General features: G+C 39.4%; 1 protein-coding gene across 1 annotated transcript; it reads left to right on the top strand.

Annotated features, from left to right (window-relative positions):
• The first annotated feature begins 4,076 nt into the window (after nucleotides 1–4,076).
• On the top strand, nucleotides 4,077–8,598 carry LOC137260235 (glycoprotein-N-acetylgalactosamine 3-beta-galactosyltransferase 1-like). The gene is made up of 3 exons (XM_067797929.1): nucleotides 4,077–4,552; nucleotides 4,855–5,046; nucleotides 5,392–8,598. Exons 1-3 carry the CDS (start codon nucleotides 4,094–4,096, stop codon nucleotides 5,641–5,643), a joined length of 903 nt encoding a protein of 300 aa, XP_067654030.1. The 5' UTR covers nucleotides 4,077–4,093; the 3' UTR covers nucleotides 5,644–8,598.
• Nucleotides 8,599–15,281: the final 6,683 nt, after the last annotated feature.

The following is a 15,281-nucleotide window of genomic DNA, read 5'->3' on the forward strand; positions in this document are numbered from 1 at the left end:
TGTAGGCATGTGTGTCTACGTGTGTTCGTGCATGTGTGTGTATGTTTGTGTGTCTGTCTGTCTCTCTCTCTCTCTCTGTGTGTGTGTGTGTGTGTCGCCCGTGCGAGTGAACGTGCGCACGCGCATGTGTGTGTGATCAAGTAATCACGATAACGAGAGAGATAACGAGGGTTATAGATGCACTGTTAGTAAGGTGTTTTCGTATGCAGCTGATCTTCCTAAGTGTGTAAATTCTGGAGATATTGCTGACGAGGGTCTCCACAGTCAGTTGGGAGTCAAATGTGACTCTGTGGGACCTGGTCCTGGCACTACCGATGTTGTGGAAGATGCTGTGGTGAACCTGTTCTGCAAATTTCGGAAATGTTTGCAGACAGCGTTCACCATAGATATAGTGATTACATAGACACCAATGATTCAAATTCGAAAAGTTCCATGGAAAATTACTACCTATGCGTTTCGTTTTTGAGTAGTTTACTATTTAACATTTCTTCCCGAGTTAATGGGGCGTCAAGAATGTCATTTGTCATTGAGTTATTTACATCACATCAGTGGTCATTCTTTTTATCGCAATGCCTGACGGTATAATTGTTCATCATTAATTTCTGATGTAGAAAACAGTTCTATAAAATATCAATACCATTCCTCGATCTCAAAACCATTTGTTTGTATGGCATTCCCATTCAGCTTTTTTCGGGGAAGACCAAAACTGTTTCGAATTGTTAATACTATTTTCTAATTGTTGTTGCTTCAATTTCAAATGTTCACGTCTTCTTATATCTCAGTCACTCACTCACTCACTCTTACATCACATTGGTGAGTTACACTTATAGTTGCTGGGTTGAGGTATACAGAATGTTCTTTGTTGCAGTAACCGAGGAGGGTGACCCGGTCTGGTTTGATTCCCAGTTATTCATTATGTTCTCTGTTGTAGAGGCTGAAGAGAGTTACCACGATGACAGCCATTACCAGAACAGTTCCGGTACGTGTTAATGAAATAGCTACACATAAAGCGCCCACATGGAAGTGTGTGTGTGCGTGCATATGCGTGTGTAGGCATGTGTGTCTACGTGTGTTCGTGCATGTTTGTATATGTTTGTGTGTGTGTGTGTCTGTCGCTCTCTTTTCGTCGCCCGTGCGAGTGAACGTGCGCACGCGCATGTGTGTGTGATCAAGTAATCACGATAACGAGAGAGATAACGAGGGTTATAGATGCACTGTTAGTAAGGTGTTTTCTTATGCAGCTGATCTTCCTAAGTGTGTAAGTTCTGGAGATATTGCTGACGAGGGTCTCCACAGTCAGTTGGGAGTCAAATGTGACTCTGTGGGACCTGGTCCTGGCACTACCGATGTTGTGGAAGATGCTGTGGTGAACCTGTTCTGCAAATTTCGGAAATGTTTGCAGACAGCGTTCACCATAGATATAGTGATTACATAGACACCAATGATTCAAATTCGAAAAGTTCCGTTTTTGAGTAGTTTACTATTTAACATTTCTTCCCGAGTTAATGGGGCGTCAAGAATGTCATTTGTCATTGAGTTATTTACATCACATCAGTGGTCATTCTTTTTATCGCAATGCCTGACGGTATAATTGTTCATCATTAATTTCTGATGTAGAAAACAGTTCTATAAAATATCAATACCATTCCTCGATCTCAAAACCATTTGTTTGTATGGCATTCCCATTCAGCTTTTTTCGGGGAAGACCAAAACTGTTTCGAATTGTTAATACTATTTTCTAATTGTTGTTGCTTCAATTTCAAATGTTCACGTCTTCTTATATCTCAGTCACTCACTCACTCACTCTTACATCACATTGGTGAGTTACACTTATAGTTGCTGGGTTGAGGTATACAGAATGTTCTTTGTTGCAGTAACCGAGGAGGGTGACCCGGTCTGGTTTGATTCCCAGTTATTCATTATGTTCTCTGTTGTAGAGGCTGAAGAGAGTTACCACGATGACAGCCATTACCAGAACAGTTCCGGTACGTGTTAATGAAATAGCTACACATAAAGCGCCCACATGGAAGTGTGTGTGTGCGTGCATATGCGTGTGTAGGCATGTGTGTCTACGTGTGTTCGTGCATGTTTGTATATGTTTGTGTGTGTGTGTGTCTGTCGCTCTCTTTTCGTCGCCCGTGCGAGTGAACGTGCGCACGCGCATGTGTGTGTGATCAAGTAATCACGATAACGAGAGAGATAACGAGGGTTATAGATGCACTGTTAGTAAGGTGTTTTCTTATGCAGCTGATCTTCCTAAGTGTGTAAGTTCTGGAGATATTGCTGACGAGGGTCTCCACAGTCAGTTGGGAGTCAAATGTGACTCCGAGGGACCTGGCTATTCTTACCATTATTTTGTATTGTTCCTACTGTAATACATGTTAGTGAGTGTATGTGTGCGTGTGCGTGTGCGTGTGCGTGTGCGCGAATGCGTGTATGTGATTGCGCGTGTGTGTGTTAGTAGAGTAGTAGAGAGCTTGGGATTGTGTAGGAGCAAGTGCTTGTCAGTGACTGCCTTCTACACTATCAGTTCAATATAACATTAACGTGTGTGCCGTAGCGTCATAATTAAAGTTTACTCAGCAGTTATTGAGAAATTTGTTTCCTAATGCTGGTAATAGAATTATAAAATTGGTGTTACGTTATGTGGTAAGAATCTCAATATGACAGGCAACGCTTGTAGACTCTAGACTACATCAAGAGTTATCTTCCCTTGTGTAGTGAAGAGAACAGAAACCGGGGGGGCCAGAAGGCAGATAAGACAGACTAATTAGACGGGAGTTAGGACATCCTATCGTTAGGATAAGACACATTCTTGAAACGATCCTATCCCATAAAATATTTAATAAGGTCTAAATATTGCTATGCTATGTGTTTATATAACTATATATAACTATATATAACAACTATATATAACAACAATGTTTGTTTTTCTGTATGATTGTCATGACGTGAACTCGCATGCAACATGACAGAAGAGCAAAGCATTTAACACAGAAAAAAAACTCTTCTTAAGTCATAGAAACTAGGTCCGATATTTTGTTTGACAGTATCAAAATTGGTGATTAAACAAGTACCACACCATGTTGATTTCCACTAAGATAGACTTAGGACAAGTGAGAACCTCTCCTAGTACTGTTCTTCATTTGGGATATCCTAGCACTAGGATACTTTTCGAAAATAAGTAGGACACCTAACCCCGAACACCCTAGGATGCAAAGTAGGATATTCTAGGGCTGGTTAGTTGGTAGACATGGCATTTAACACGTTGGGTGGAATATTATCACGTATTTTCACTGAACATTTGATATCTTAAATGATCACCTGCTTCCAACGACCCGACCGCTGTATGAAGACAATAGGATTTTCCAGCATGATAACGACCCTAAACACACTGTGGGCGCCATAGTAGTTGTCGGGCGAAAATGTTCAAGTTTTAGACTGGCCCAGGTACAGCCCAGACCTTAACCATACTGAAAATGTGTGGGGACTAATGAAGGATAGGATAAACCAATAAGAGCTTAGAAATAGATGCAGAAAGAAGTGGTCGAATATTGGAATACGCTGTCACACGATTTCCCACAAACCTTGATCGGTAGTGTACCTGGGCGTACTGAATCGTGCATCGCAGGGCAAAGAGTTTTCACAAAGTACTGAAAAGACAATTTGACAAGAGAATCATACCTTAACACACACACACACACACACACACACACACACACACACACACACACACACACACACACACACACACACACACACACACACCACTATATAACTATAACTCTCTCTATATATAACTATATATATAACTATATAACTATATCTCTGTATATATAACTATATATATAACGATATAACTATATATAGCTATCTATATATAACTATATAACTCTCTCTCTATATATATATATATATCTGTATGTATGTGTGTGTGTATATATATATATATATATAGTTGCCAAAATATTTTGGGAATACTATGTATAGTCTAGAGATATCTTGATATCTTGAATTACAGAATTACAGATTTATTTGCCAGATCCTAAGAATTAATTGTTATATTTCAGTTATAGTAAATGATTCCGTTGCGATGGATACCTTATCAAAAGTAAAGATTTTCTGTTGGATAACAACAAGGGAAGAGGAAATCTTCAACAAAATGGCGGCAGTGAAGGCGACTTGGGCGAGACGCTGCGATAACAGAATGTTTGTCATGACAACCACTAAAAAATATCCAACAAATGAAATAGTGGACCTTCACATCAAAGATGGTCGCAAATATTTGACGGAAAAGACGATAGCGTCTTTAAAGTATATTTACAAACATCATCTGAACAATTATGACTGGTTTCTGAAAGCAGACGACGATACATTCGTGGTGATGGAGAACCTGAAGTTTTTGTTGTCTCACTATAACGCGACTGAGGGGATATACGTGGGGCACCTGTTCAAGAAATACTCCAGCTGGGGCTACATGAGCGGCGGCGCTGGCTACGTGCTCAGCAGAGAGGCTGTGCGACTTTTGGTGGAAAAGGGGTACAATGTCGACGTATGTTCCTATTATCATTTACGAAAATACTTCCTTACAGGTACTGGCCAGAGCCGTGAGTATTATGAAGAGGCCAATACATTGGTCAGCTCTGTGTTTTAGTTTCCTGCCCAATGCTATGGCAATAAAGGTTGTTGTGTTGGTCATAGGTGTTGTCACAGCGTTTCTTAATTGTATGATCATACACCTTTCCCTACATTTTGTTCAATTTAAATTACATGTCTTTAAAAAAAGTAGATAACACTTTGGCCACACAAAAGGTGTGCACAGTTTTCTCAGTAATTATCCAGTCTCTTGTTTAGAACATGTGCCAGAAGTCTGGGATGGACGAAGACGTGGAGATAGCTTTGTGTTTACACAATGTGGGAATCGCCGTTCACAACACACTGGATAGGTTTGGTCGGGAGTCCTTCCACGCCTTCGGCGTCGTTGACCACATCATCGGCTCTCTGCCCAAAAACATTCAGGAATGGGACCGCTATAAGACCAAGACGGTAAGATCGCCGTCAGAACCCAGAGATCACTGCCTCCACTTTAATGCTAATGGTTTCCCAGAACCAATGTAAACTTTGCCTCCACTTTACAGCTAATGGTTTCCCAGGACCCATGTAAACTTTGACGAATTTCTTCACTCTACTGCTCATTGTGTACCTGAATCCATCCATGTAGATATTGCCTCCCTGTATTGCTAACAATGTCCCAGAATCAATTTCAACATTGTATCCATTTTATATCAGACAATGCCAAATGTCCATGTACAACTGCTTCCACCTATTTGCAGCATTGCTGTCATATTTCTAGCGGCATCACATGACACTTTTGTCTCCCTCTATTTACAGGGTAAAGAATGTTGCAGCCAGCTGACAATAAGCTTTCACTATGTGGATCCTAGACAAATGAGAACGCTGGAATTTCTGTTGTATAGGATGAGTGTCTACGGGAGAAAAACCGAACCATCATATTTTGAAAATTTCTTTCAAATAGGTGTCGTCCCCTCATTACCTCCACAGTTGACGTGGCTAGGCTGCAGGAAACTGCTAAAGATATTCACAAAGAATATTGCCTGGTTACGATACTGTAGAGATAACTGAAATCATCGCTGTAGTTGATTAATAATCACTGAAAACACATTTTCAGAAAATACTTCATATAAGCATTCCTAAAACACTATCATATTCTGCATACAGATTATAAATACAGACAAGGCTACTCAATTTGGAGTCGGGAATGCATAATGGTTTGTTCAAAATGTTTTAATTTTGGATTGTGAAAAATCATGTTTAACAGATATGGTTCTTCTTGTATTTATTGTCATACATTTATTTATAAACACATATATCACCTGTTTCAAGGACAGTGATGTCTGGTGTACCTCTTGCAGTGGGCCCACAGATAGCTAAACTTTGTGTGTGTGAAGGTTTTGATGTACATTGCGACTTTAATACTGACATGGTGCCTGAACTGTTTCTATGTAGTTGTCAATCGTTTGGTCAGAAAATACAGAGAAGTCAAAGACTTGAAGGATCGTCCATGTTCTGAACGACTCAAGGTGACGTCAGATTGTGAGGAGGAGTGCTGTTGAGGCTCACTCAAGGTGACGTCAGATTGTGAGGAGGAGTGCTGTTGAGGCTCACTCAAGGTGACGTCAGATTGTGAGGAGGAGTGCTGTTGAGGCTCACTCAAGGTGACGTCAGATTGTGAGGAGGAGTGCTGTTGAGGCTCACTGAGCGATCTCCTGGGGATGCATGTCAAGACACAATGAAAGCAAGGAATTTCATAGGTACCTTAAGAGTGCTAAGGTTGTTGGACAGAATGTGAAGTTTAAGGTTGATTGTGCTGATGGTGATGTAATGCTGGACGGAACAGCGATGGGAGTTAAACCAGGTTAAGTTATTCACCAAGTCTGCACAGTGTTGGTTATTTGTGGAGAAATTTTCTGGGAAGCCATTGCATCGTGTGTACAAGCACTGTGTGGAACAGAATAACAATCCCACTGATACCTCTTCCTGGATGAAGTCTCACTCGTAACCGCGTAAATGTGCTTCTAAAAGTAAATATTTACATGAAATGTCGATTGTGCAGTGAAATTGCAGAGATTGTCCAACATCTTGTCAGTGGATGCCCTTCCTTGGTACAAACAGCATATCTTAAACAACATGATGGCGTGGCATCATTTCTACTGTCGTCTCCGCCATGCCTGTGGCTTTGACTTCAAGGTCCATCCATGGTACGACCCTGAACATGCCCAGGGCGTCCTGGAAAGTGATGCTTTTAAACTTCTGAGGAACAAGCCCATATACAGAAGAATTCCAGTCAGCAAACCTGATCATGCCCTTTTTGATAAAGCCAGTGAATTTAGTTATATCATTGAATTTTCTGTCCCTTTTGACAGCGGCGTGACTAGCAAGATTCCGGAAAAGCATGCTAAGACCTTGCCTTTGTAATTTATCGTTTGCATCACAAGTAAATCGTAGTTAGGATCCCCATTCTTCTCGGTGCCCTTGGTTTAGTACCTCCTGATCTCTTGATTACTTTTGACACTCTGTGTAATGCAGAATTCTGATGTGTTAGGAAGCCAACATATTCTCCAGAGAATTCTTGGTGGGTTCGACTAGGCAGTACTTTCCAGGGAGGAGTCCCATTTGCAGTCTAGGCTGCGTGTACAGGGGGCAAGGGCCTTGAGCTGATGATGAGCCTTACCCACCTACCTGTGCAAGGATCACCCGAACCCTCTCTGCTGCATTTTCAGCTTAACCTTAAAATACAATGATAACAGATCAGGAGAATGCAAGGGTTCTCCACCGTGAGCACGGCCCTACTGATACTGTGGGTAATGCAGAAAGTTGCAGTGTTGGCGAGTCTACATATTCTCCCGGAAAGTACTGGATGACTTAAGACTAGGCAGTGTGGGAATGGGAGACTAGTGGAAGCACAGTCCTTCTGACACTACTTGGGCTACATGTAGAGGGGGCAACTGATGATGAGCCTTACCAGAATGACTGCCAGGATCATCCGAACCCTCTCTACTACATACTTTCTTTAATCTGTAAAGCATAATACAGTTATAATAGCGCCTTTCTGGATTAAATATCCTGCTCAAGGTGCACAAAATGTCAGTGGAGTCAACATAGAGCTTTCCTGAACAGAAGAGATTTTAGGAGACTTCTGAATCTGAGATAAACAGACCAGGAACAGATAGCAGGACCAGCACAATACATCCATTTCACTGGGCGGCGCTCCATCAACGACCATCCCGATCTATGCCGATCTCAGTTTTTACGCTTGAGTGGGCTCAAGTGTGGAAAAATGTCCCCACAAATATGCAGTTACGCTTGATCTAAACGGAGCATACAATCAACATACGCTTAATACGACAAGTTTACGATCCACAACTACTCCAGTTACAATGTGAACAGCCAACTGAAGAGACTGTGAACATGTCCTGACTTTCCCCGATTCAACACGCTCAGGTGACGCTCTGATCACGTTCTCATCAGCAAACAGGTGACTGATGCTCCTGACAACTTTGCAACAGGTCCTGACGTAGTGAGGGGCATGACGATCAGCAGTGTGTTAAGATAGCCAGGTGTCCGTGATGTTGACCTACTTCAGGAGGATTTTGATCATAATATTATCCGAGGGGAATGGAGACTGCATGAAGTTATTTCTACTGAAGGTCCAAACAGAGACACATAGAAGCCAAAAGACAGAGAATATCTCTGACTTTATTTTAATAGTGAGGCAGAAACAATCCCATGGCATTATGGACTAACATATATAATCCTTGATGCACTGTGTGACTGTGGATGGTTTTCTCTATTTCTACTGCGCAGGAAATATCTCTGACTTTATTCTAATAGTGAGGATGAAGCAATCCCATGGTATGGACTAACATATATTATCTTTGATGAACTGTGTGACAGTGAATATTTGTTAATATGTGCGATGTTCCAGTGCATGTTCTACTATCTTTATCAAACTAGAACCTTGCAGCTAGAACCTGCGCCGAAACGTCGGACTTATAAATAAGTATGAGTTGAAATCCACGAAAGGTGTTTGTTGTTATTTACACAAACTTCTAAACGCCACCAAAGATACTATTGAAACTCATTCAGTATCACAAGTGGGTAATAACCCAACTCTACCATACTTTCAGTTTGGGTGTATTTTCCCCTCACACAACCATTGTTAGTTTGATGATCATGTGAAACGAAAGAATCATGAAATTCAAATGTATGATAAAAAAAATATCCAAGATAGAAGAACATATTTACACACAAAATGACACTGCATGTCTATTGTTTATTTGTACTCACAGAGATCGTAACTACATATGGTAATCCTGCTATAGTGTCCATTTTGAAATATTAGCTACCTTTGATTCATGCCGCAGCGTGTGTGTAAACACGTGGAGACAGTCACAGTTCACACGGATATTTGTCCGAGAAAGGTAGATGTATATCGACTTTACTAGCAAATGTCGAGTTAAAGGGTTAATTTTACTTGTCGGGACCATGCACTCACAGATATCCGAAATATTGAGACATCCATATGGAGTTAAAAGGATTCAAATAATGACTGACTTTGTCGAGACCGAGAAGTTATATCAAGACAACCGAGATATCGACTTATCGGAGTTCGACACAACGGTGTTCGACTGTATTTACCTCAAAACAAAACTAAACAAAGAGAGAGTTTCTTTCTCATTTGACACACCTCTATTAAACTCATATTTGGCACAACACTTACTGCTGTTGATCAGTTACCTCCTCCCTAGTCTCATCGTCGTTCATCAAACTGTCAAATAATGCTACTAACGTCAATTCTAATTCAACTTAGTATGTAACACGACTTCAGATTGTCAATGCTGTAATATATTTCCGACCGTATAATCAGCAGTTTGAAAAACACCTCACCAAAACCTTCGAATGTATCCCCATGCTATAAGGGTAACGCTGATTTTCCAGACATTTGCAGAAACTCTAGGTCAGTTAACTCCCCTATCCCGCTAAAATGGATGGAATTTGCGTTAAAAAAGACAAAAGAGTATCATAAATCTATTAGTTGTAACGAGCTGTTGACCCATCACGGTTAAATCAGGGAACGCTGTGACGTCATTTGACAACAGAACTGTTAATCAAAATTGAAATTAAAATGATCTAGAGAAGATATTTAACCCGAACATAAACCGTCACCAAACTGTTCATCATTTGTTTTTCTAGTAACGTTTGTCTTAACGTAGGGGGCTGATACGTCAAAAGAACAGCGCATCAGTTAGCCCTGTCCGAGGATTCTTTATTTAGGTCACAGACACCGTCGTTTGTTTTCTGCCATAGATTAATCGAACTTAGGTTTAGAAATTATTAAATACGGCATCTTAGAAAAGAAATACGCTTCGTTCTACCACCATGTATAGTGTAATAAAGCACACTTTCGCCCCGAACTATTATAGTTAAAGGACGAGGACATGGTGGTAGAACGAAATATCTTTCTTAATTCAAAGAAGCACCGGTAAAAGATCAAAGGCGCCGACAATACTTTATCAGACGATAATGTGCACTTGTTTGCATTACGTCACAATGTAACCGACGTCACGATGGATGTCAGATACCATCGCCTCGTACAGTCTCCCACAGTAAACTGCTTCGCAGGTTTGCAGTTGCATCTCACAGCTAACATCACTGGTGGAAACATTTTCCGAAGGATAAAATGTCTCTGTAACATTCTGAGTCAAATTATGACGATCCTGTCATCTTCTTGGGGGCCAAGTCACGGACAGAGTCAGCTGGCTCCGTATCTGGTAGACTGCAACATGGATCGAGACGGAGCATCCAAAATATTAGGTATCCTAGAAGTCCGGCCATGCCTTCGTATATATATTACTTAGACTGGCAGCGGAGAAGAATAGACACATACCATCTGGAATAGGTACATATAGGTGCGAGCAGTGATGAGGGCTTCTTGGCTGTTATGCGATCCAGCAATTGGCATCTGTGACGTAGTTCTAATAGTAGTCATGGCTACGGATAATATAGATACATACTACTGTCAATAGTGGGAAATGTGTCATTCTTTAACTTTGAATTCATAATGATTTTGAAACAGATGCTAGCTGTATTAGAACATCGAAGGAACAAACATAATGGTTGTCGCTTGAATTCTTTCTGGGTTAGAAAGAGATGAAAGAAAATTTAAAAAAACTGGTTGTCCATTCAGTAATCAAAGAATGCATACGGCACAACAATCTGTTCAAATTGTCTAAAACATAAAAATTGGTAAAATTGCGATTCACGTTATATTACTTAAATATATTAGATATATGTTATATTAAGTAAATCCATATCAAGGATCATAACAAACATTTCCAGTGATCTAACTTCAAGAACACACAGGAAAAATTACCAGTGATCTTGTTGAAATACGTGCACTTGAATTGTTCCTGAGCTTGTGATGAATCTTGGAAATTTCACTCTGTGAGCACAAACATAGAACGAGTCCAGATGGATGAACAACGCCATTTATTGCTAGACACATATTAGATGATCCTGCGTACTAAACGCATTTGTGACAAGAGAGGCGGTACAACGAATTGGGCGAGTACACTTGGCTGCTACAGGTAGCTTGACGATTGATTATGCACGTGCAATACATGCTAACCGTGACATGAAATCAACACCGCATATTCCTTCGAATGATAAGACTGCAATTTCAGGCATAAGATACTGATATTCCACGCTAACCTTTAGTTAAGACGAAGACAAATAGATGATTGGGGTATTGACACGCATTTTAGATATTCAACAATTTTGTTTAAAAAACCCAGGAAAATGTCATTTGCTTCGTGAAATGGATCGGTGGTCCTAACCATATTTGCTCAGTATATTGTGTTGATTCAATTCGTTGGGATTGTACCAGTTCCCAAATCGAGTGTGCTATAACAATTCATGCGTGAAACGCACGGGGAAAATGAACTTCTCGATATTTATCAGACAACCTGTCTCCCTCTTGTTTCAAGTGGATCGTTCTGTGGGGCATTCCCAAGTATACAAATTGGGGTCATTTGTCTGGCCGTGGATCATCTTATATGTGTTTACCAGTACTGTGTTCACTTTCGTGGTTCAGCTGATATAAGTTTGACTTAAAATATGCATACCATCATACCAGTACCACCTGAATGCTCGATACCATAGGACGATAGTACATTAGTCCAATTGATATTGGTTGTTACTTTATATATCTAAAGACAAATTAATAGCAGCTATTCCTTCTTCAGTGACAATATTTCGCTAGATCATCAGCACGAGATGCATCAGGTGCTAGATATACTAAACCACTCAGAGTGTTTTAAATGACTAATAGAACCTGAAGAAAATGACTATTTATTCTTTCTGGTTGATGTGGCTTTTGTTATGGTTGCGTATGTTTGGACCCTAACAACCAGACTGCAATGACATCTCAACCTTTAATAATTCCACCTGATTTATCTAAACGTGATTATGTCAGTAGAGATAATGGTGGATCTTTGAACACTAAATCTATACCTAATAATACAAAATATGAATATAATGTTTGTAGCAATACTGATACAGGTAATATAAGTGATTCTGAACGTTACCTGAACAATCCAATATGCGCTAGTGCTAGTGGCGACCGCTTAACAAATACGGCTGGTTTATATGACAGATCAGGAAACGTAAATGCCCATGGTGTTGTAAGAAACAGTAGCACTATTAATAACAGAGACGTCACTGTCACTGACATAGATTTGGATGGTGTTGTAAGTAACACCTGCACTAGTGATAGCAGTGTTGTTACTGTCACGGTTACTGAAACAGATGTTGATGGTGTTATAAGCAACACTAACGCTACTGGTAACGGTGATACTACTGTCACTGACAGAAATGTCAATGGTGTTGTAAGTAACACTACCGCGATTTATAACAGTGATGTCATTGATGTAAATGTCGATGGTGTTGCTAACAACGTTGAAGGAAATGAAAATGATGTTGATAATGTTAAAGACAATTATGTTGATGTAGATGTTGTGAATCATGGTGTTGGTATAACTATTCTAAATTGTCAATCTTTAAATGTATGTGGTCTTAGAAAAAGATTAGATTATAACGAGTTCTTATCCCTGATTTCAGGGCAAGCTTTCAGGAGACTAAAACTGATTTCTTGGATGAGATTGACATTGAAAACTTCACAGTTCACCTCAAGCATCGACAAAAGGCATTGAGAAAAACTCTGGTGGACTAGGGATTGCAATCAGAAACAATCTTAATGATTATATATCTGTAGTAGAAGAGGACAATGAGTATGTGCTATGGATCAGAGTATGTAAGTCAGTTGCAAATACTGATCAAGACCTGTACCTTGGTTGTCTTTATATACCCCCAGAGGGTTACAGATATGTGCATCATGATGTAGTTACAGAACTTGAGACATCAATCCTTAATCTCGCCTCAACAAGTGATTATATTACAGAGTTTGGAGATTTTAATGCAAGAACTAGAAACCTGAGTGATTATTGTGCTTTTGATGAACACATTATAGATGTATTTGGATTAGACTTAAATGAAGTGAACATTGAACTTAAACCACAATTAGTTCTACTAAATCTACCTCATGAGAGATCAACAAAGGATATAGACCGGACAAATAATTTCGGAGTTAAACTTATAGACATGTGTAAACATCTTAATTTACTGATATGTAACGGTCGTTTAGGAAGCGATCATAATGTCGGTAAGGCAACCTGTAAAGACAGAACGGTTGTTGACTGTGTTATAACTACTCCCCTCTGTCTATCACGTTTTACACATTTTGAAATTCTAGATTACTCACCCCTCTTTTCTGACGTGCATTGCCCGGTAAAGTTCTCCCTCAGGGCCACAATTCCTCAGACAGATATCCAAATACAAAAGGTACTCCAGACAGAATTCCACTTGAAAGTAGAAAACCGAAAAAATATGACACTGATTTATCCTCCACATTCAATGATAATATCAATCAAGGCAAGGTGTGTGACCTGATTGAGCGCGCACGTGCAGCGCGTGAACTACAGGTAAAGGAACAGGTGATCAACAGCGCGAAACGTGATATTCGGAATGTGCTTATTGACGCCGCCTGTGCAACATTTGGAGTAAAGAACATAAAAAATTAAATACCTCTCAGTCAAGGAATACAGATAAACCCTGGTTTGACCAGGAATGCCGGAACAGTAGAAAATTATTCCAAAAAGCTAGATTTAAAGTTAAAAAATCAAACTCAGCTATTGATATAGCACATTTTCGACAAATGTCTAAGAATTATAAAAAGTGTTTAGATAAACAGATACGAAACTATCAACATCAAATCAATAATCTATTCCGGAAGCATAGGAAGAGCTCGCCTAGAGAATATTAGAAAATGCTCAACAAAGCGCTTGGTAAGCAGATTGAAAATAACCCCGATGTTGACACTTTTTATAATTATTTTGTTGGAATAAGTGAGGAATTCGAAGCAAACGAGGCTGATTTGGACGAGAAATTGACTGAGACATATACTTTCAATACTGAAACCCTTAACAACGATATTTCACGAGAAGAAATACAATTTGCGGTAAAACAATTAAAAAGGAATAAAGCCACGGGCGTTGATTTAATCGAAAATGATTTTCTAATTGATTCAATCGATCTACTTATGCCTCTATTTATAGAACATTTCAACCTTGTATTATCATCAGGTATTCTACCGGACTCGTGGCTTACCGGTATTGTTAAGCCAATCTATAAAGGTAAAGGGTGTAAACTTGATCCCAACTCATACAGACCTATAACAGTCTGAAGTTGTCTTGGTAAACATTTTACAAGAGTGTTAAATAACAGACTAAATACATTCTTAGATACCAACAACATACTTAACCCATCACAGGCAGGCCTCCGACAAGGGTTTTCCACTTGTGATAACATTTTTGTTATGCAAATGATGATCCAAATACTAAAACTCTCTAACAAGAAACTATATACACTATTTGTAGATTTCACTAAAGCATTTGATATAGTCTGGAGAATTGGGTTGTGGTATAAACTAACAAAAACTGGGATAGATGGGAGATTTTTCACACTCATAAAAATATGTATCATAACATAAAATCTAGAGTAATTATTGGAAATGCTATATCAGATGTTCTCGTGTTACGGGTGTGTGTGACAAGGTGAAAACCTATCGCCCCTTTTGTTTTCTTTATACCTAAACGATCTCGAACAACATTTATTTGACAGTAGTTGTAATGGCTTTTTTATATGAAATGCAAACAAACAGTATTGACCTCTTATACCATTTTATATTATTGTTATACGCAGATGACGCCGTAATGTTCAGTGAAAATCCAAATGATTTACAAAAATCTCTGAATGTCTTCTTTCATTACTGTAAGAAATGGAAACTTAAAGTAAACCTATCCAAAACGAAAGCTGTTATCTTCGAAATTTCACTTTACCTTTGGAACTGAAGTTATATATATTGTTGATACATACGATTACCTTGGAATTAAATTTCACAGGAATGGACGATTTGTCCAAGCAATTAAAACACTTACGGAGAGCGCCACCAAAGCAATGTATTGCCTTTTGAAGAAATATAGGAATGTTAATTTACCTTTAGATTGTCTTTTCGATGCATTTGATGCAGAGATATGGGGTCACGACAACTTAGAAATAATAGAAAGAATCCACTTAAAATTTCT

The sequence above is a fragment of the Haliotis asinina genome, chromosome 13 (assembly GCF_037392515.1).
Source record: "Haliotis asinina isolate JCU_RB_2024 chromosome 13, JCU_Hal_asi_v2, whole genome shotgun sequence".
Lineage (NCBI taxonomy): Eukaryota > Metazoa > Mollusca > Gastropoda > Lepetellida > Haliotidae > Haliotis > Haliotis asinina.